This window comes from Loxodonta africana, chromosome 6 (assembly GCF_030014295.1).
Source record: "Loxodonta africana isolate mLoxAfr1 chromosome 6, mLoxAfr1.hap2, whole genome shotgun sequence".
NCBI classification, from domain to species: Eukaryota; Metazoa; Chordata; class Mammalia; order Proboscidea; family Elephantidae; genus Loxodonta; species Loxodonta africana.
In genome coordinates, this window is record NC_087347.1 from 60828345 (window position 1) to 60851623 (window position 23279).

Here is a 23279-nt window from a genome sequence, read left to right on the forward strand (position 1 = left end):
TATCTAATCTAAGGGCTTGCAATCTAATGTAAGTTGATGAATGTTGCTAAAAGTAAGAAGTTACTACTGCAGAAACTTCAGTTTCAGAAATTAAAACTATTGTGGAGGCTGAGCGTTTTGATATTACATTGAGGCTCTTTTGAAACACCTTTTGATATGCATAATAAAAAACTGAGGAAACTACAAGAGTCTGCTTCTTCTGAACCTTCAAATAAGGATTACAATCTCACTCAGTTTGGTTTTACTGTTATGGATATGTACCTATATTCTCTTTCTTCAAAAAAAAAAAAAAAAGTGTCAGTTCAACCTGATTGGCTTAAGAAAACTAGCCTGAGATCTTAAGAGTGTACCACAAAGCTGATATGGCAAGTTCCAGCAAATCATAAGACTGTGCTGGAATGAATCAGTACACTCAATTCTATCAGGCTGGGCCAAAAAAAAGAAAGACATTCCAATAGACCTATTTCAGGAAAGAGATCACTGAAGAACAACCATGCCTCACTATTCACTCATTTTTTGCCATTGTCTCTTGCACTTACCTCAAAGGGCTTTACATCCAGTCGTCCTAGTTTATTCAGTGAGATCCGTCTTTCTTTCTTTCTCCTTTCTCCAGCAGATGTGTCAGATGAGGCATAACTTTTCCCGCTTATTGATGCTTTTCTCAGTTCTGTTATGCTATGCCCAGTTTTCCTTAAACACTCCACCTTAAGTTTCTCAAGAGGTTGAGTTTTTACAGAAATGACGGCTAAGTGTTCTGAAATAATGGCCGGATCTATATCGATTGGTTTATTCCCAATGTACGGAACTATTTTAACTGGAAATTCCTCTTCAACTGAATCATGATCTGACTCCTCTTTATCTAATTCAGGAGCAATTTTAACAGCATGTTCTTGTGCTTTTTGAACAATTCGATCAATGTCCAGATCTTCCAAGAGATCACCATTCAAATGCTTTGAGCTAATTTTATTTAATGAAATAGTTGAGATGCGATTAATAATTACACTAGCCACCTTTCTAGGGAAGACTCTGTTTTTACCTTTTATATCAGAATAAAGGTCTTCAGGAGTTCCAGACTGTCGTAGTACATCACTATAAACAGAATCGACAACACGAGAAACCATCTCTCTACTTTCTGGATTTATAGAGCGTTCTCCAGCAGCTACAAGACTCATGTTACTCTTGGAAATTTCAGCTGTTACAGATTTTGTCAGTTGGGATGCAATTTTATTTAACTCAGGATTTGATAAGTTTTTTTTCTTGCTTATTGAGGGACTTGGTAACCTTACTAGTTTGGCCAAGAACAGGGCCAACACTTCCTCTAAAAATGCAGCATCTAACACAAAACCCTTTCCAGATAAAGACTTTTCCTGGGACTTCAATTCATCAATAATCTTAACCACTTTTTCCATAATTTTCACAGCCTCCAGGACTAATTCTGAATTTGATACTTCTTCTTCTACCTGAGGTTGAAATTCTGAATTGGAAATTTCCTTCACCATTAAAAAACCGATTATATCAGAGAGGACATTACTCTTACCCATTAAATCTTTAAATACAGAAGTATGTGAGCCAGCGTGCTTTAAAATGCTGGTATAAACAGAATTAACTACATTGTCAATAACTGCATTATCAGCTAAAGGTGCAGTGGGTGATTCCTTGGCTGGAGGTACAAGTTTAATCTGACTTTTAGAGATAAAATCTTGGACTGAACTTAAGATTTTTGAGGTTATTTTTTGCATTTCAGTTTCGAGAGATTTGGTTCTTCCCTTATTCACTTTTAGAAACACAGATAAAAGTTTTGATAAAAATTTTACAGCAATTTCTTCTACTATGTTATAAGGCAGTTTATGAGCACGAGATGGTTGAGGCTGGGGAACATCAGTAGTTTGGATGACCTGCTTAAGGATATTTTCAACAATGCTGTCAACTTCTGCACACTGATGTGGAGTCAGCTCTCCAGAAAAATAGTTCTGCAACTGATTGCCAGCCACTTCTCGTAGCACTAAGTCAACTATAGCATCTGAAAGGATTCTGCATCCACTGGTTACACAGTTTTGTATAACCTCTTGAGACCCAAACTGTGGCAAGAGATTATTATAAATACACTGAACCACTGATTGAGTAATGTCATCATCATTAGGATGTAAGGATTCTACATACTGTATAACCATATCTTCGTCTTTGGAGATCTCTGCCATAACTGTACTAACTAACTTCATGTGAAGAAAATCCCAATCCTCAGATGTTTCTGCTTTGGCGTTGGATACTGTAAAGAAAATTTTAGATAAAAGAGAAGAAATGACATTCTCTAAAAATTTATAAGGCAACATTATGGTATACGGTGATGATGTTTGACATTCTTTGTTGGCTGTCTGGGCCACTTTTTGGATCTTTTTAACAACATCCTTCGATTGCAGTGGCAAACATGCTGAAGCTGGAACCTCATTGCCAAATATCAAGTTAAGCTGATGTTGAAAAATTTCATTTATCACTGCACCAGTTAGCCTTCTTGCTAAGTTTTCCTTGTCAGTGTTTATGTTCTTACAAATTGAGTCTTGGGATCTATAATCCTTCAAAATATCGCATATGGAAGAGTGAACAATTTTATTGACCAATGTTTTATCGAGTGCTGGCATTTTATCTAGAAAAGGTACCTTATCTGAAGAGGACTTTTTAGTCATTTTATGCCCAGGTGGTATTTCATCTACAGTTGTCATCTTAATGCTTAATGATGTTTCATCTGAAGTTGGTTCTTTTTGCCTGGGAGGTACTTTAGGAACTGATGAGATTTTACCTGCAGGTGGAAAAAACTGATTTTCCTTATCTGGCCTAAATACTTTAATTTGAGCATCTGAAAACTCCTTTAACAGTGAGTCAATCAGTTTCATGGCTGTGTCATAGAGTTCAGCTTGATTTTCATCATCAGTTACATTTTGATAACTATCACATGTTTGTGCTTCTGGTGGAGAAGAAAAGATCAATTTGTTAATCATTTCAGCGACAATATCTTCCAAAAATTTAGCAGGAAAAATTCCAGGTTTATTTTCTGGTGAGTACTTAGGACTGTCTGGTTTACCAAGCTCACTTTTAATCTCTTTAACTTTCTGTTCCTCTTTCTCTTTGGCGGGGACATTTTTGTTAATCGAAGGGGATAAATCCTTTGTTGCAGCAAGCTTTACAGAATCCTTGCCAGCCTCTTGAATTATATGCAATGCTTTATCACCCAGGGGACCTTGGAATTTTGAATCATCTGCTGGTTCTTGAAAAGATGTTTCCAAAATATTGTCATAAATATTTTCAATGACATTTTGAACACATTCGTGATCCAAGTATTGTTCCTCAACTGTAATTATATGAGGTGGAGAGCCTCTTGTCCCATCACTGCTTGGCTTTTGGATGTCAGTTTTCAAAGTTTTCTCTGTGGTGGTCCCCTTGTTTTTTGCATTGGACATCAAAGAAGATATTTCAAAAGGCTTGCCATCATTTTGTAATGAACTTTCTCTCTTTTTGTCACTCTTTTCATCATCTATTTCAAAATCTGATCTTGGTGCTCTCTTCTCATATTTTGTAACATCACTAACTACTGAAAAATGTGTATGTACCTCATCACCTTGCCCTTCCTCATCTTTTGGAGCTGGTATGCTTTTCTTCTCGATTTCATTATTTTTAAGTATTACACTCAAATCTAGCTCCTGGGTATCCTTACTTTCCATACTGGTAGTTGGCAAAGTAACTCTTGATAAATTTTTATTATATTTTTGAATTGCAGTTTCTATCTTATTTTCATCTTTCTTTTTATTTGCTACACCTGCAGCTGACCCTGCAGTTGACCCTGATGCCTGGCTAATAATGCCGCTTTTCATAATTCTAGTTATAGAAGTAAGTACTGGATCATGAATACCAACTTTTTTCATTGATTTCTCCTCTTTGTTGAAACTTTTCTTTCTACTTATTCCATCTCCATCTAATTCCAAAGCGTACATTGTATTTTTCAGGCCAGAGGTTAGAGAAGTATGTTTATATGACTCTTCTGGTAAAGTAAGTCGGTTCCCTTTTAAGCATCTGTTTATCTGTGTAGAGGTTTCTTGTAGATGCTGAACCCTCTGGGTGATGTTATCTGGATTTAGAAATGAAAAAAAGGTGGAAGACCAGTCTCCTGAAAAAAGTGGCTGAATCTTGAAAGTAGAAATTGCCTTCTGGGCTAAAGAAGAAATCATTTCTATAAAAATGTTATTTTTATCGTCTTTCTGAATATCGTTAGTCCCGTATTTTCCTATGAACTGATCATATACAAAATTGGATATTTCATCAACTGTCTCTTTATCAACTGGTGGGAAAGAAAATATTTCTTCAGCATTTGGTAGAACCTTAATTTCACTTTTCCTAAATTCCCTTATTAGAGAGTTTGCAAATTTTATAGCCAAGCTTACGATGTCTGGCTTTGCCATTTCTTGTTTCTTAGAATCTTCTGCAACACTTGGAAGAGAATAAAATTTGTGCACAAGGTCAACAATTACATCTTCCAAAAATGTAGCTGAATATATGGAAGGCTGTGCCTTGTCTTCACCAGGTTTACCAACTACAGAAACATGGTCATAATCAGATAAGTCACTAGAAGATGATTCTTCACCATGTAAAAATGGCTGCAGATGATGATTCATGATTTCCTTCATAATTAAGCCAGCTATTTTACTTAGAAATGAGCCTCCTTTTTTGTGTGCATCTTTCTGCACTTCAGCTTGGAATTCAGATTTTTTCAAAATATTGGTACATACGGAATCAACCAAATTCTCAATTGCTTCTAACTGCATACTCTCTGCATTCTCTTCTGCTGTGGCAAGCCTTATCTCATGTTCAGAAATTTCTTTTATAATTTCATCACTCAATTTAGAAGCTGCATCTACAAACTCATAATCTGATGGCACCTCTTTGTCTTTTCGCTCATTTTTAGGGTCAGTTAATGGGAATACATGCACTAGAAGCTTGTAAATTATATTTTCTAAAAGGGAATGAGGCAACACAGTAATACATGATGGCAAGTTATGGTTATCCCTTATGATGGTATCCAGCACCTTTCTGATGATATTATCTGCTCGTGGGGAAGAAAAGGAAGAATACACTAATTCTCCTGAAATTAATGACTGTACCTGATAATCATAAATTTCTCCCAACAGCAAATGATATATTTTTCTTCCAAAATAAACAGTGTCACATTGTATAGCCCTATATACTTGAATGAGAGATTTATATTCATCTAATATTTTTTCATAAATTAGGTTGACTGTATTTTGAACCATTTCTTTATATTCTTCTGAAAAACACAGATTTTCATCATTATCTGCAAGTAAAATCTCTGATGTGGTGAACTCCAGAACAATTGATTTTACTAATGTTTTAACAATGCCAATAATTTTGGCTTTTGTTTTATCTGGATTTTCAGCAGCGAACACATTATGTGAGAATGCATAAAGGATTTTGCATAAAAGCTCAGAAATTACTTCCTCCAAAAAGACAACTGAGTTTACAATGAAAGACAATTCTCTTTGTTTAGAATCTATTGCTTTCTGATTATAAGTTTGATCAACTGAAGGCGAAAGGAGAGTTTTGTCTCCAGATAAAAATGACTGAAGATGATGATTAAAGATTTCTTTTATTATAAAACTTGCTATTTTTGAAATGGGTATGTTACTTATGCCTTTTTTATCTTTTGTAAGAGACTGGTATAGATTTGAATATGAAAGATCAGCATAAATGGAATCAACCATAGACTGAATATCTTTTTCAGAAATCATACTTTGTTTTTCACTCCCATGTCTAGTAATACATATCGCATGTTTTGAAATTATTGATATAATTTCATTTATCAGTTTCATGACTGTATTACTTAAGTGCGATTGAGTAGTATCTTGGTTTTCTATACTAGAGGCCGATGGACTCATCTGAGATATAAGCTGAGTGACTATTTTTTCCAAATGAGTATGTGATAACATAGTAGTATATGATGTTGAAGCTTGTCTTCGGAGTCTTGATTTACTAATATCATATTTAACTCTCTTTATTAAAACATCAGCACTGAGTTTGGAAAGTGATGTAACAGGCAGTTTTGCTATAAAATCTGGGTGAATTTGGAAATAAAAAATTTCAGAAAGGATGATGTTAGTTACCCTTGCAGCCAGTGTATTTGTGTCATTTAGAAAATCTTTATTGGGAATTATTTCCATTTCATATTCTTGCAAAACTTTGCTGTACACTATGTCGATAATTTTTATGACTGTATCTCTCTCTACTGGAGGCAAACCCAACTGTTTCTCAGCATTTTCTAGTATGCTAATTTGGGCTTTTGAGAATTCCTCTGTTATCAAAGGTATTAGTTTTTCAGCTGTTTCCAACAGTTCATCTTCTGAATCTCTTACTGATTTTGTCTGCACAATTCCTAACAACCTGTGGAATATTTTGCTTAAAACTCCAGAGACGACATCTTCCAAAAAGCGCGAGGAATAAACATTGGTATAAAAGAACTGCCTTCTCTCATCACCAAAATACGTAAATGATGAAGATGTTAATGACTTCCCATCCACAAATGGCTGAAGATGTTTTTCACAGATATTTTTAATGATAAAACCTGCTATTCTATCAATAAGAACATCATTGCTGTTCATGATATTTTGCTCAACTGATGCTTGAGAGCCAGAGTTTTGCAAAATATTTTTGAATACTGAGTCAACAAGATGCTGAACGTCATCCTCTGAGTAAACAGACTTGGTTTCTTCATCTTCTGAAAATCGAATTTCATGTTGAGAAATTTTCAACCTGATATCACTAATTAGCTTTGAAGCAATTTCATTGAAATTCACTTCTGATCTATCTTTTGGGGTTTCTCTGTTTGGAACCATGCTAGATGTGGAAGGAAAGATTCTAGATAATAGTACTCTGATCATATCCTCTAAAAATGTATATGGAAGCAAGGTGTTATAAGGAGATAAACTCTGGCTTGGCTTGGTGGATTTACTGATGCTACTAAGGATGTCCTGAACAATATTCTCAGCCACTAAACTAGAATGGGAAGAATCTGACAAATCCCCAGAAAACAATGGATGAAGAAGGTAATCTGAAATAGCTGCTACAATTAAATTGGTAATATTTTCCACAAAAATATCGCTGTCTTTAGATTCTTTATCAACCTCAAGATCTCGCCCATGCTGTTTTAAAACATTTCTATAAACTGAGGTGACAAGTTTGTCTACTATATCTGTATCTCCAAAAGGGTGAGGCTGCTGTTTGTCATCAAATAAAGTATAAATTTTTGTTTTATCAAAATGGTTATTTATTGAGTTTATTATTTTTTTAGTCATTTTTTCCAGGTCAACTTCAGTATTAGACTTTGGAATGAAGATCTTAGATAAAAGTCTGGCAACAATTTCCCCTACAAATGTGTCAGGGTTAAAACCTAAGCGTGATGACTTTTCGGATCTGTGTGACTCTGTGACATCGCTGAGAACATATTTAACCATTTTAGATATTTCATCTAATGGAGTCTTAGGACGAGGTAAACTCTCTCCACACAAAAAGGGCTGAAGATGATTTTCAACAATCTCTTGGATAATACAACTGGCTATTTGGTCAGCTATAACTGGGCTCTGGTTTACTATACTTTTCTGTATTGAAACAAGAGAGTCAGACATTTGCAAAATATTTCTATAAACAGAATCTACCATCTTTTGGAGGTTTTTCCCTGTGTATAGATATTGATTATCATATATAGTAAACCAAATTTTATGTTTTGAGATGGCTGACATAACCTTATTTATTATACAGGTGGACATTTCATTAAAATCTGAACTCATTAAGTATTTCTTTCCCAGAGGGGAAGACTCACTGGGTGGAGGAATGAGCTGAAATAAAAGTCTTCTGATAATATCTTCTAAAAATGAGTGTGGTAACATGGTGCTATAGCCTGTTGAAAACCTGGGTTGGGAAGTAAATTTTCTCAGGTTACTTTGAAGCTTCTGCAGTATAATTTCAGCTTTGAGAGGGTCATATGAGTTAGCTGTGAGATCTCCCTGGAAGTAAGATGGGAGTTGGTAGTCTAAAATCTCTAGCAATATGCCATTAGTTATTTGTTCTGCTATTGAGGTATTCTCATATGCCAGATTATTACCACAGGTCACTTTCAATTTATAGTGCTGCACGACATCATTATAAACTGAGTCAACAATCTTACTAACAGTTTCTTTATGAACTGGTGGAAAACACAGCCTTTCATCAGCATTCCGTAAAACAGTGACCTGTGCATTATTAAACTCATTCACCACTGAGTTAACAAATAATGTATTCATCTCATTGAGCCGGGCCTCAGTGATATTTTCATTTTCACCCCACAGTGAGGTAGAGAGATTAAAAAATAGTTCTGAAATTATTTCTTCCAAAAATATGGCTGAATATACACCCGTATTCATGCCTCCTGGATGCAGATTGTTATTGATGACTGTTGTATCCATTTCCTTTGTTCCCTGTCTTTTAAAAGGTGACACAGAAGATTTTATTGAAATTTGCTTGCCAAATGGTGCTTGTATTTTGGATCTAACTACACTGGGATTATTCAGGGATCCTCTCAAAGGATTACTGTCATAACTCATAAATCCTAGAAAGCCTTGATCTTGTTCTAATTCTGTGAATTCTGGCCTTTTGGTTTTTGTGAAACTGGACTGTATTTCTCTTGTTCTATGCTTCAAATCCTTGTTTGCAAAAGGCAGATTTTTGGAGGTATGTTGTATACTGTGAGATAGTTTTTCCATCAGTGATTTAACCAAGCGGTGGGAAATATCAGTAAGTATAGAGTCTGATGACAGTAAGCCTTGATCTATTTCTGCCAGATTTTCTAAAAGGTCTGACATGTAATCTCCTTGAAATGGTTGACAGTCTACCGCTCCCTTGCAATAATCAACTTCTTCATCTTCTACACTTTGAAGTATTTTTAAAAGTTGATGTTCTTCTGACATCTCATCAGAAAGAGGGTCATTATTATCAAGGCAGCCAGTGCGTGTGCATTTTTCCAAAAGTATTCTAATAAGTTTCTCACATACTACATTAAGAAGAAAAACTGATTTTGGCGAGAGCCCTAGGGTATTTCCACATGTGCTATTACCTTCCTGATTATTTGAGAATGGGAAGTTTGTCCTTGCTATTTTACCAGAATCCATAGACACATCTGGGCATTCATCTGGCAAAAATACATCCAAAACAATATTAAAAACTTTATTAACAACTTCTTTGGATTCATGAGTTTTTAAGCTACCAATCAGGCTGTTTAACTTACATGCCAGATAATTTATTTTATTTTTCTGAATGAGCTGATCAACTTGATGAGTAGATAATTCCAAATCTCTGGGATCTGTCTGTCTTTCCATGGCATTAGTTTTGTAGCAAGTGGGCACTCTATGACTTCTAAGCATGGGATATGATTTGTTTCTTCCATTGCTTTTAAGGTGACGATTTATTTCTATTTCTTTGGATAGTATATGAATCACTCCTATTAAGAGATCCTGGAAGAGATCATCAAAGTCAGCAGCAGCTACACCTGGGCAGTAAATATATTTTGTTCTTGTAGAAGTCATTTGCTGTGCAGTGTCAGCCTTTATAATGTTACTATTAGAAAGGATTCGAATAATGATTTCAGAAATGCTTAAAGCAAGTTCTCCAATAGAAATTGACCTGCTGTCAAACACTTGGGAATGAATTGAAATAATCTTGTTAAATGCTGTATCTTGGCTTTCCAATCCTTTAACCTTTTCTCTGTCTTCTTTGGTGCCATCAAAAATCCTTGAAACCATTTGGTAGATGACCAACTCAGTGAGATGTTCACAAAATTGATTAAGTGAAGAATCATTGTGTATGCTTTTTAGAGGCTGGTTTGATTCATATTCTTTTCTTGACAATGTAGAAACAATAGACAGCTTCTCTTCACCGGCAACTTAAAAAAGAAAACATTACCATTTTTAGCATGCTTTATGAAAAGTTCAATATATTGGTTACTATTTACTACAGATTTTACCTTGGGAGCATCTCACTAAAGAAAAGGCAAGACCTAGTAAAGACAGGAATTGGGTTTCCTTCAAATATTATTTCTCACTTTGTGAAATCTTTATTTTAGCTTGGAAGTTGAAAATATAGCCCCAAATAACTTAAATCTCTAAGTACTGACATGTTCTTCATGGATGGTTATGGACTCTAAAAAAAAAAAAAAAAAAATGGACTCTAAGAACGTGGAAATCCTGGGGCAGACAAATGATTTCTAGGTTTGGTGTTATAGCCTTGCATGTCTTCAGTGATTTATAGAAACCACATATAATTACTTAAAAAAAAACTCTTTAGTCAAAATATTTAATGTTATGCAATGTATTATGTCTAAGAGGTAACAGAGTTGTGGTGTAGTATAAATTTGACTAAAATAAAAGTGTGGCAACTCCAGAAAGATTAGGGATAGACTGCAGCGGTTATCGTACGTTAACACCCAGTCTACACCTTGTCAGGAAAATGGAGGGCCAGCCCTGCTAGGCACAGGTCTCTGTTCTTTTTTTTGTTCAACAGAGTATTTAATGCAAATCATATGCAGACTTGGGATGGCTAGCTTCTGGGGAGTTCCAGCCAGAGCAGCATACTCTTTCTTCTCAGAATTTTCTCAGAACTTAATCATATATTACAGCTTCCAGTCAGATAATGTTCAAATGTATTTAAAGTGTTTTATATATTTTATAATCCCAAATGAAATCATGCTACGGAGAAGAGAAACCAGACCTTCATTTTTATTCTACCCAGAGTCCAGAATAGTGGATTTAATAGATAGCTAATTTCCTTTCCCCTCCCTTCCATCTTATACCTCTATTTGTACATTTAGTATAACATTGAAAAACCGTAAGTCCTTCACTTTCAGGTAAGTCCATTGGCCCTCAGAGAAGTGACCTGCCTAAGAGTAATTTAAGCACTGACTAAAAAATCAGTTTAGAAACTGGTCCATAGGATTACATTTGGACTTAAATGTTTTCATATATTTTAAGTAATGACATTTTCTTTAAATGTTATGTGAATTTAGGTAACTAGTATATTATTAACATATTATTTTAATAAACGATTTTTTATACCCTTTTAGGGAGATACTAATTCTAGCTAGGATATGATCAGGCAAGACTTTGTGGAGGTGGGAAGCTTTAAGCTGGGCTTTGAAGGCCAGATAGCATTTGGCCATGTATAGATGAAGGGAGCAAGGAAAGGGTAATCCAAGTGGAAGAGAGCGGAGGTAATGAAAGGTCTTGGAAATGTCTGAAAATGAGACTAAAAAAAATGGCTATGCCTGGAAGAACTCTATAAGTTTATAATTGCAGAGGCACAAATGCCCACATTGAGAGAATACCAGTTCTAAAGACAGGAAATAATCTTCTTGAGTAGGTGGGTAGGACTGGCAGTATATATTCTCCTATTTAAATGATAGGAAAGTGTCATGGGTTGAATTATGTCCCCCCAAAATATGTGTCAACTTGGTTAGGCCATGATTCCCAGTATTGTATGACTGTGCTCCATTCTGTGATTGTAATTTTATGTAAAAAAGGATTAGGGTGGGATGTAACACTCTTGACCAGGTCACATCCCTGATCCAATGTAATGGAAGTTTTCCTGGGGTGTGGCCTGCACCACTTATTATCTCTTAAGAGATAAAAAGGAAAGGGAAGCAAGCAGAGAGCTGGGGACCTCATACCACAAAGAGAGCAATGCCAGGAGTGGAATGCGTCCTTTGGACCTGAGGTTCCTGCACTGAGATGATGAGGACCTTCCTCCAGAGCCAACAAAGAGAGAAAGCCTTCCCCTGGAGTCGGCACCCTGAATTTGGACTTCTAGCTTACTGGACTGTTAGAGAATAAACTTTGTTAAAGCCATCCACTTGTGGTATTTCTGTTATAGCAGCACTAGATGACTAAGATGCAAGTGATGTATCTGGACTGGTAATCTTGCAACTAATTATTGGTTAATAAAACTATTTATCTAGTTTAGGGCTACTATAGTATTAGTAGGTTGAATTTTATGACATTTCCAATAATCAACAATTTTTGACACACATATATTATTATATATGGTTCATCCTAACAAGATGGTTGCTAAACCACATTCCTGCCCTCACAATAGGGGCAGGCTATTTTGGGGCTTCAGATCAGAAAGGACAGGTTTAGAGTATTATACCTAAAAGGAATTAAGCCTGAATAATGGATGCAAACAAGATGTTTAATACCACTGTTCTTATTAAGTGTGAATAATAATGGCAAAGACTTCAATTTTACAACTTGAAAAGAAGCTGAATTACTAACTTGAAATTAATTAACTATACAAACATATGATTATAATGAAGTCTTTCATAAGAACCAAAAAAAAAAAAACCAACTCTTTGAAACTCATACCCCATGCCAGTCCAAATCCATTTTCTCTCATCTGCAGATACAAACAAAAAAAAACTGAGCAACACCCCTTCTAGTTCAAACCGTGCAAATATTTAGCTTTTTGTTTAATTTTTTAAGCATCCTGATAAAATTAAAAAGTAACTAGTCAGTCCATTTCCAAGGATATTTTCAGAAAGACAGTGAATACAGCTTCTTGGGCAGGAGGTAAATTTTTCACTCTTTGATTTTTAATCATTTAATTAATCTTTAACTATTTTTCTTAAATTATTATTATTATTTTTAGTAGGTTATCTCTTGCTTACCTCTGGTTTTGAAGTTCTTGAAATGGGTGACCACAGACCTGGTGACATGTCTTGCTACCAAATGAATTTCATTTGGACCAAATTCATGGTCAGCAAAAGCTATGACTTCATCTTCTTTCAGAGTCTCTATTTTCTTTATGGTTGGGGATCTTTTTTTCCATTTTTGCAATAAAGGAAAATCTCCACTAGCTTCAAGGTTTTTGCATTCTTCTTGCACTGTACAACTGATTCTTTTATTCCCCATTCTAAGCAAATTTTTCTCCTCATTCTTTTCTTCCTCAGATATTACAGACAAAGGGCTTTGCTGTGATATGAAAAATGGTTTCATTGTTTCCATACTTTCATTAATGTGTGGCTGACTTGGAAAGCCATAGCTTGACAGGACAGTGCTGACAATATTTTCTGCAGCTAAACATATTTTGAGTGGGGAAACAGTTGTCTGAATTTGGGTTGGTTCAACAACAACTGGTTCCAAGGTTTCATAATGAAACACTCTCGGATTTTCACCTTTTCCCATTTCTATGAAAGACATGGCTTGCTTTAATGCTGTTTCTGTAGACTCATTTGCTTTCTCACACAGTTTCTGTAGAATACTGCCTTCGGGGAGGGAGTTATTTCCTTTTATGGCTTGAGCGAAATGGCCATAGTTAGGTTTCCTTGAGCTTTGGCTTTGTACTTTGTTTCTAGAGCATGGTGGTACAGTTTCTGAAGGAGGCCTTTCCATTAGCTCTGAGCTTTTAATTGTGTCTCCTACATATCTGACATATGAAGGTAAACTTGATGAAGCTCTGTACTTTTTCTTCATATCTTCCTCTGAATAAAACACCAAGCCAGGTGCACTGACTTGCGGTAGGTTATTTCCAAAAGTAGTTTCCCTTAACTTTGATGTGGGCATTTTGATATTACTTGATAATTCAACCTGGTTAACAATGTAGACATTTTCAACTCCTTGGAACAAACTTTCCTTTGAAAGGTTTTCAATCAAAGACTTATTGAAATGAGTACACTGTTCTATCATTGTTCCAATGATTTCACTTGCTACAATGTTCTCTTTTGATACACTAACTGAAGTTGGTTCTGCTTGGCTTATTTCTTTGTCTAGCTTGTTCTTAATTACACCAAGCATGTCACTGACAATATTAGCAGCATATGTAAGTAATTCTGAGTGGAATGAATGAACCTGTACAAAGATATTCTCTCTGTTTTCCTTTGAAATAATAGTATTTGAGTTGGAGTCATCAGAAAATTTTTTCAGTGGTTGTAATCTTGGCAACATCTTCTTGCTTAAGAGTCTCTGTTGGACAGGAAAAAAGCTTTCTATAGGCATTTTCACTAGTTCAGAAAATTCATATTTAGAGACATGTTTAAACTGCAAGTCCACAAATGATTCTAACATGTTCAAAACTCTTTCAACAATCTCTTGAACAATTCGGTTGCTAGGGCCCAAAGAAATTTGGTCTTTCAGGATGGTGTTACAGATTGTTACATTGCCGAGGATGTGTCTTGTTGAAGAACTAGATTTAGTTTTAGCACTAATGTGTTCTTTCCAGCTTGCTGAAGTTTCTTTACTATCTGGGGTGGAAATCTGGGTCAAGAAATACACCTGTAATTTTTCAAACAGCACTTCAACGATTTCCCTTCCAAACATATTAATTTGTGCTTTGGAATCCTCAGCTCTAGTAGAAGCTCCTTTAAAACGACTATAAAACCTGCTTTCACAAGCTTCAAGAGGTGGCAAATTTAAAAGTGAAAGAGAATATTCTAACTCTTTTGCTTTTATTGAAATTTCCGTTAAAACATTCTCAGCTATCATCAATAGATTATATTTTTCATTATCCATGTCATTTGATTCTGTTTGCCATTTATCAAACATTTTTTTAAATATACCTTCTTTAGGAAAAATCTGTTCCAGCTGTGAAGAAACATTCTCTAAGAAAAAACATGCTTGTGGTTTGGCAAGGGACCCTGCACCTATATTCCCTTGTGAAAGTTTGAGATCATCCAGGTGTGAAAATTTGATTGGATGAGTCAAATTGTGGTTACTTGTAGCATATAATCCTTGCAAAACTGTATGAACTATTTCACTTGCTGCCATAACTTGATCAGACGGTAAAGCCTTTTTATTTACTACTGCTCGATTTTGCTTCTCCTTTTCAAATTCTCTCATAATTGTTTCTAGGATATTACTTATTATGTCCTTGGAATACATTTTTAGTTCTGAAGTGGATAATTTTATTTCCAGTTTGTTTTTGGCATCTCCTGTTGATAGGATGTGTGTCAGCCCAATGGTGGTCTTAGACCGGCTGTATCTTGGAGTCTTCTCTCCAGGACATAACTTTGTCTTATTCTTGGTCTTAGCACTACTAGGTCCCAGGTGTGGTTTTGTTCTAAATTTAGGTAGAGAGGTAATTTTTGATCTTGCTTTTAAGCTTGCTTTAAGAGCTGGTTTAGGGCTGCCTTTAGGACTGACTTTGTAACTGTGTAATCCTTGAGTTTGCATGTCTTCAGGGAATGAGCTATTGTCTAGATGCAGTGAGGCAAGATTTTTGATCTTATCGAGAACCATTTGGACTAAATCTTTTCCCACTTCTAGTGGAGAATATTGCAAAAAGGTGTTTTCCGTGAAAGAGACATTCTGACTGCTTGTATAAGGATAAACCTGTGGTATAACATATCTAGGGGGATCACTTCCTTTTCCCGCTTGTTTAGTTCTCCTGACGCATGATGGTTTCACTGGCAATGCATCACTGTTGTCAGTTGCTTCTACTCCCGTTTTATTACTTTCATATAAGCATTTCACAACTACAGAGTACATTTTCTCCAAAACATTTTCAACTATGTCAGTTGCTACACTGTTAATATGTGATTGAAAGGGTTTTTTTAGTGTTATGTCTGATGTTTTAATTTTAGAATTAAAGTTGGGGGTTTCATTAAATGGAGACAAATGGCCTATGACTTCCATTACTCTTTGATACACCTTATTTAAAATTTCTTCTATGGCACTGATTAATGCAGTTTTTTCTTTCTGTCTTGGTTCTTCATTTTGCATAAATATTTCTTCCAAAACCATTCTCTGGTTTTCCTTTTCTAATGTTATTTGTTTTTTTTCTAATGGATAATTTGTAAACAGAGATACTTCAGTGTTATTTTCCATCTTTTTTTTTTCCAACAAGGTTTCATTTGATATAGTTGGTTGTGAAAACAAGTTAGTCTTCTGTTTTGAGTAAAAACTAATTTCCTTTGCAGATCTTTTATCATATAAAACCTTTAAGATACTGTTGATAATTTCACTCACAGTAATGTTTTCTTGTAACGAAATACTGTTTGAATATGGACACATCCTTTGGATTTCTAAATCTAAGTCATTTTTAATAAGCTTCAAAATGGCACTGGCAATGATGTCAGCATATTCTTTAAGACTAGCTTGTGACACATGAATTTTGGATCCACATTTTTCTTTGTAACTGGCAAAAGTGGAATCTGTGAACTCTTGGTTAAAAACAGTTTCAGTTGATATTTTCAGGACGTTCATATCCGATTCCACCTGGCTTGATTCATAAAAGACTCTGTCATGTTGTTTACAATTTTCCAATTCTGGGCTAACAAATGACTTTTCTTTAGATTGGAAAGCAAGGGTAATTAACCAATCTATTCTCTCTGTGGCAAAAGATTCTAACCTGTTGAAAATAGTTCTAGTAATGAAGTTAGCATTTTCTTCACATGGGTCAGGAGTAGGTTTCTTGCTATCTTCCTTTTCTACTACAGCTACCTGATTGTCAGCAGCATAAGACGATTTCAGATTTCCTGAAAATGGAAAACTTTCTGTTTTTCTTTCATTTTTAGAGTCCGTAAGAGCAGGTTGTTGACACTCTGCCTTTGGAGACATATCACAAAACGTCAGGGGCAATCTTGCAGAAGTAGAATCCTTTGCATTTATGCCAAGCATAACAGCAGAATTGAGATTATGAAGGACAATATTCACTATATCATGAGATATCATAACAACATCTGATTTAGGAACTGAAAGTTTTGGAATAACTTTATTTGCACTCTCAATAAACATTTCAGAATTTGCTTCTGAATATTTACCATCTATATTACATTTCAGAGTAGATATGGCAAGTGAGAGATTATTTTGATCTAGTGTTTTTTCAAAAATGTCACACAAGATACTTTCTACAGTATCCTGTATTTGGAATTGAAGTGCTTTTCGATATTCAGTCTTATTGAACAGCTTTTCGGTAATACCTTCTTGCTGGTCTGAATTGATCTCTTTGTTAGAATTGATTTTTTCACATTTGCCTTTAGAAGATACAATATCTAACACTGTGTTAACAACCTGACTTGCAATCCTTTCAGAAACTACAATGTTACGAGCTAAGAAAGGACTTTTCATTTCTTTATCTAACTCAAGTTTGATTCCCTGTAACATTTTTCTAGCTATTTCTGTTGCATAAGTATTTAATTTAGACAAAGGCAGTTGACACATGGAGTTGATTTTTACTGACTTAATATGATCCACTGTGCAAGAGAAAAACTTATCAGAACATGAGTCTTTGGTTGATAACACTTCGCTTAATGCACTTTCATCTTGCTGAATAGGTAAAGTCAACGGGACTGTAAAACTGACTTGGGGACAAAAAAGAGATTTTACTTTGGAAGTAGCAAAAGTTTCTAAATTTGTTAATACTGTCTGTACAATATCGTCAACTACATTTACTTTGGCCTGTTTATCAACACTGAACCCAGAGTGAAGTGTACTTGGATTTCTGTCCAGCACAGTAACAGAGGACTTTTCTCCATCTGTGTGTTCATGAAAAGAAACGTTTGCTGAAAAGGTGATAGTTTTATACCTCTTTTTACCTGCATTCTTCTCTGACATGGCAGCTGAATAAAGCTTATGAAATACAGTTCTGACAAAATCATCAGCAACAATGGTTACATCTGCTTCAGACACTAAAGGACCCATCATTTTATCCATGAATTGAATAGAAGTTTGAGCAACTGATTCATCAACGTTGTGTGGGATGCTACTTAAATGAGAGTGGAGGGAAGGAAGCAGATTTAATTGGTTGACTAAAGCATTTTGAAAAATTTCATTCAAAATATTTTTTATAATGGGCACGACTGGAGATTTCTGTGGTTCTTTGAGTTCCACTTCAATTTTGTTTAAGGTTTTTTCTAGAACCCACTGTTTAAGAGAATCTGGTTTAGTTTCTTCTACTGGTGGTGTTCCTGCTCCAAGAGATTCTTTCTCTGTATGTGCAGGATCTTCTAGAAATGAATCTGATTCAGCTCCTCCAGGAAGAAGATTCCCATAGGTTGGCCTGTATCGATAAGTTTCAATGCCTCTTTCTTCAGATTCAGTTTCATTAAGAATATCTGATGATACTGCATCTAAAATTAAATCAACCACGTCTGTTATTATTTGTTTCTCAGGTGGTGGACTTCTTACACTTGTCCTCAAATCTGATGAGTTCATATTTAATTCAGTTTGAATAGCCTTCAAAAGGGCACTTGATAACTTCTTTGCATGCATGTATAAAGCAGACTGTAGTAGCTCTTCATGTATATCTGTGAAAACACTGGTACTCTCACATTTCCAGTCCATTTTATTGCTTTGCTTGTTTCCATCATTAATAGTTCCCAGGGTTTCTAAATTTCCATTGGCAAATCCTTCCAGTTTCTCAAAAACCATATTAAGAATATCTGAAGCCACAGCTTTTAGTTTCTTTGGATGCATTTCTCTTGTGATCCTTGTTTTGGAAGCCACAGAAGCAGTAGTTTTTGCCCTGTTATTAGATATCTCTTTATTACCTTCCTGAATCATCCTGGACACCAAGTTGGAGATTATGTCAGTGCATTTGGCCATTTCCTCAAGAACTGAAGCAAATGATAAGCTGTCAATATCAAGATAATCTGAGGCAGCTTTAAATCCAGCACTTACGAAACTGCTATCTGTGTCAACATTACATAGTTTTGCAAGGATATATTCCAAAATTGTCTTGGAAATGAGTTGAATATTAGACTTCAAATCAGTGGCTGTTTGCTGAGTCTCTTTAGTCTTCTCTCTGTTTTGCTTATTATACACTGGGTGAGAATGACCATGGGCTCCTATGAGCTTGCAAAACATTTCATATAGGGTTTCCCCAATGCTATCTAACACTTCCAATCTGGCATTTTCTTTGAGATCCTTTCCACTAAAGACACTATGGAGAGTACATGGAGTACCTAAACATTTGTGAATTTTAGGGGGAACTGCCTCATGCACACTAGGAAAATGAGAGAAAATAAATTTTTTATCCTGCCTACTTGGCAAAATGTTTTGTTTATCAACGTTATTAGATTTATATGAGGTTTCAGGGCTTGGCTTATCTGCAGGGAGTGGAACACTGCTGTGATCAGCATTTTGACTTGATAATATATTGCAAATACAGGTTACTAAAGGACTTCCCATAACCTCATCACTGAGATTTGTGACAAAAGAGTCTAATTTCCCTGTAAAGGTTTTGGTAGAGTCTCTCTCCCTAAGATTTAGGTTTTTCTTATTGCGTTCCAGTTCATTTTGTATAGCATGCAGAACAATGTTTACCACTTTAGTCGTATAAGCACTGAGTTGAGATCGTAATGAAGACTGCTGGGTAAGTGAAGTTTTGAAGCCTGTTTGCAATTTTGGACAAACAAATAACTTCAGTTTTTTAAAAACTGTATTAATAATTTTATCATTAATGTCGTCTACAGATTCAGGATCGCCTTTTTCAGATTCTAACCAGGAAAGCTTTGAAGGATCTATGTTGAGTGAAGATAAATATTTCATTTTCTTTTCACTGTCAAACCATACCTTAAATGGCTTTTTATTTGGTGCTTTTTTGGCCATGTGGGGAGTGTCGGAATTGTCTAGAGAAGTCTGATGAACTGACGATGAAATGGAATCTTTGGTGGTACTGGTAATGTAGCCTGAAACCTTATAAAGTATATTTAACACAGCATCTGTTATTTCTTGAGCCACTGTACTAATTTCTGACACAGAGAACATCTGGTCCATCCATTCTTGATGTGACAGTCCTTGAGGTTTTCCTGAGGAAAGAACTGAAGCTTCTTTGCCATTTTTACTTTCTAAATGACCAGGAGGAAAAGAAGATATGTCCTTGAGCACTTCTGTTAAAATACTTTTCACTATGTCTTCTGAAGCCTTTTGTATTTGACGCTTCTGCTCTTGGTTGAAAATAAAAATATCTTTATTCAAACAGGATTTTCCCTTTAAAAGATCCTCATTATTAAAAGATGGTAGGTCAGTCTTTAATCCCCAGTCACAAAATGCAACTTTGCATTGAGAAGCAGGCTTTGTAGGTGGTTTGGTATTTGTTTTGTATTCAAAACAAGTGCTTGCCTTTGTAAAAGGATGATCATCAAGAATCTGTTCTTGTAACTTTGCTTTTTCATCTTTGAAAGATGAGTCAAGCACATTTTTCACAATTTTGTCTATTTCTTCATTATCATCTTCAGAATAAAGGACCATGCCAGGAACATTAATAGGTGAAAATGGTTTTCCGGACCTATGACCATTAGATAATCTAGTGCCAGTGAGTCTGTATTTTTCTTCAGTGTTGGATGGATTTCTTGGTCTGCAGCGATTATTCTTTTGAACACCTGATTCTACTGGCTCCTGGTGGAGCTGAGTGAAGATATCATCAAGAAGCTGAAGGAACACCACTGTTTCTTCAGATGCTATAAGTCTCTCATTATTAAGTTCAGTTTGTACATAACCTAGTACAGCACTGATTGCTTCCTCTATATAACCAACCAAAGAGGACTGGGAAAAAATAGTTGACACTAAATTTTGTATTTCTTCTTTGACAATTAAATTGGCATTATCAAGTTCAGTACTAGATTTCTTTTTGCCAGCTCTTTGAAGAAACATATGTGTTGGATCTGTCTTATGTTGCTGATAAGAATGTTTAGTTATATCTTCAAGATGAGGATGTTCGTTTTGCTTACCAGGTGCAAGAGTCTTCAGCTTTTCTAAAATGGCATGCACCATATCCTCTGCAATATCACACATGGGTTCCAAAGTATAAGGCAGTGAAGCTTCTAAAGGTTTTTCATTTGATGAAGTAAAATACTCTGCACTGGTTGCTGGGTCTGGTTTAATGTGGACTGACAGGTCTTCTTGTGAAAACATCTCAACACATTTTTTCTCAACTGCAGACTGTAGCTTCTCAAGCATATTGTCCACAATCTCGGCAGCTACCGAGCAAGTATCGACATTAGAGCGCAAGCTTCTTTTGTCAGTTTCACTTTGGTCAACAAAAACTTCGGCAGTAACAGAAGAAAGAGAGGGAATGGCCTGGGTTAAATCAGACATAATTTCTTGAAAAACGTTTTCTAAAATCAATTCAGTTTCCCCTTTTAAATGACATTTAAAATTAACAAAAACGTTCTTTAAATTCTTCATCTCATTTATGGCTTTTGATTTTTGATCAGAAAGTAGTGGACTTTCTAAGCTATCTGTTTCAGTGGTAGCATCCTTAGATATTTTTGTGCTTGTTTCAGATGATGCCAAAAGGTGACTATCAGATTTACAGCTTCTGAGCTTAGGGTATGCATATATCTTTCTAGATTTATTGAATTTAAGTTCAGATGTCATAGTTTGTCTTTTCCTGTGATATGTTTTTTCAATAAGTGTTTTTTCCATATGAGCAGAAGGAGGGTTTAAAGGTATATTTGGTTGCCTTATTGACATGTCAGTTGCCGGTGTGTAAGGTTCTGTCTGAAATGTTTTAGTTGTTGCAGACGTGTAGCTTCTGTATGTAAACTCTTCACTGCAAGTGCTACAGAAACTTGAACTATCTGAAGAGAGGACAGAGTCATCAGACACTGGGTGTGTATTATTTCGCAACCTTTCTTCATACTTTGTGATGGCTGGGTATAATATACTAGTCACTGTAGCCACAACCCAGGTCATTATATTCTGAATTATACTATTCAGTTCTTCAGAAGTTATCTGCAAAGGAGGCAAGAAAGGATGAAGAGAAAATCATATAACAATTTATTCTGGGACAGAAGTTAGCATTTAATTCTTTATATCAAGTAATGTATAGCTGGAATACCATTATGGGTTTTAAAAAGAACACAGAAAAGAACATCTTTAAAATTTCAGATTAGTTTAAAGTTCATTTATTCTGTACTTCAGCAAAAAATATTTTTTGCATAAATTATTTTAATTTTTTTTAGCATTTATTGATGGGAATCAATGTCTTTGGAGTAAAATTAAAAAAAAAAAGTCACCAAACTGCTGTCTAAACATATACCAAACAAGTACTTTTAAAGAAGAAATGTGGTGTTTATGACCCAGCAAAATTTTTTTTTTTTTTTTTTGAAAGCTATGCCAGGTTATTTCTAGTAAACTGTTCATCAAAATAGATGCAGACAAGTATGAGACTGCCTTCAGAGGCATCTGTCTAGCTGGGCTGAGAAGGTGGAAAATAAACCAGCCCTGCTCTCCCCACTGCCTGCTCTAGAGCTGAGTCTGTGGTCTTCTGTGGTCTGTATATATGGAGATGTTTGCAGCTAATTATTATGCAACAATAAAAGCTAATGCTTCATGGGCATTGAATATTGAATGGTTTTGTATCCAACAAAATGTTGTTAGTACAAACCGTCTTAGGAGGGCTGAGGACAGATCATGAAGTTCAAGAACGAGTTAATTTAGACAGGAAATAAAGGCCACGTTAGAACTAGGACCCAGGAGGGCTGAGCAAGTGTAGAGAAGTTTGAGTATTCTTCAGTTTGAGCCAGAAGTAAAGTCAGGGGACCAAGTTTCCTTAGTGGTCAAATGATGCCATCACAGATTAAAACAGACCAAAGGTAGAAGCAGGATGCACCTGCAGAATTCTGTATACGTCTACTGATATATTATAAATCTATTTTGGGTTTATAAAAATTCTCATCTATATTAAAATGAAACCTGTTTTTAAATTATAGTCCTTAAGACATATAGGCTGTAAACAAAAATAAGTGGCAGCAAAGCCTAGGATGCTGGAATGCAGGCACCAGAGTTAACAACAGGATTCCTGTAATGGGCTGTCCACACCCAAGATATTGCCTACGCTAGCCTGAAATTGTTCAGGTTTAAGGCCAACATTCAAAGAAAAGTTAATACCCTGCTGTGAGTAGCATCCTCTCTCTTGACCCATTTCACAGTATTTGGGAGTAAAAAGACGATTAGTTTTTCTCGAATTCCCAAACCTCCTAGTAATTTTTTTTTCACCTATTGTACAGACAATGGCTATTGGTTGGAAAAACATATTTTGGAATGACGGCGTATGCTGTAAATGCTTATTTTACATAAACACATCCTAAATTTAACATTTCTAAGAATAAAACCTAAATTTTAATTGAGAAGGAAATTGTTCTAAATCCACTCCAACACAGATAAAGAAAGACATCCAATATATATTATTTTTCTTATTACCAGAGATAATAAGCAACAGGCTTAACATTATTACTCTTAGGCTAGGTGTGAAAGAGTTTC

At 35.4% G+C, this 23279-nt stretch overlaps 1 protein-coding gene across 1 annotated transcript in view; it reads right to left on the reverse strand.

Moving 5' to 3' along the window:
* The window catches only part of FSIP2 (fibrous sheath interacting protein 2), an 81058-nt gene that overhangs the window by 14038 nt on the left and 43741 nt on the right, over window positions 1-23279 (reverse strand). Inside the window, exons 16-17 of the mRNA XM_064286916.1 lie at window positions 12746-21749; window positions 540-9970 (exon numbers count right to left, since the gene is read on the reverse strand). Coding sequence (XP_064142986.1) covers window positions 540-9970; window positions 12746-21749 — 18435 coding nt within the window. The remainder of the gene's footprint in view (window positions 1-539; window positions 9971-12745; window positions 21750-23279) is intronic.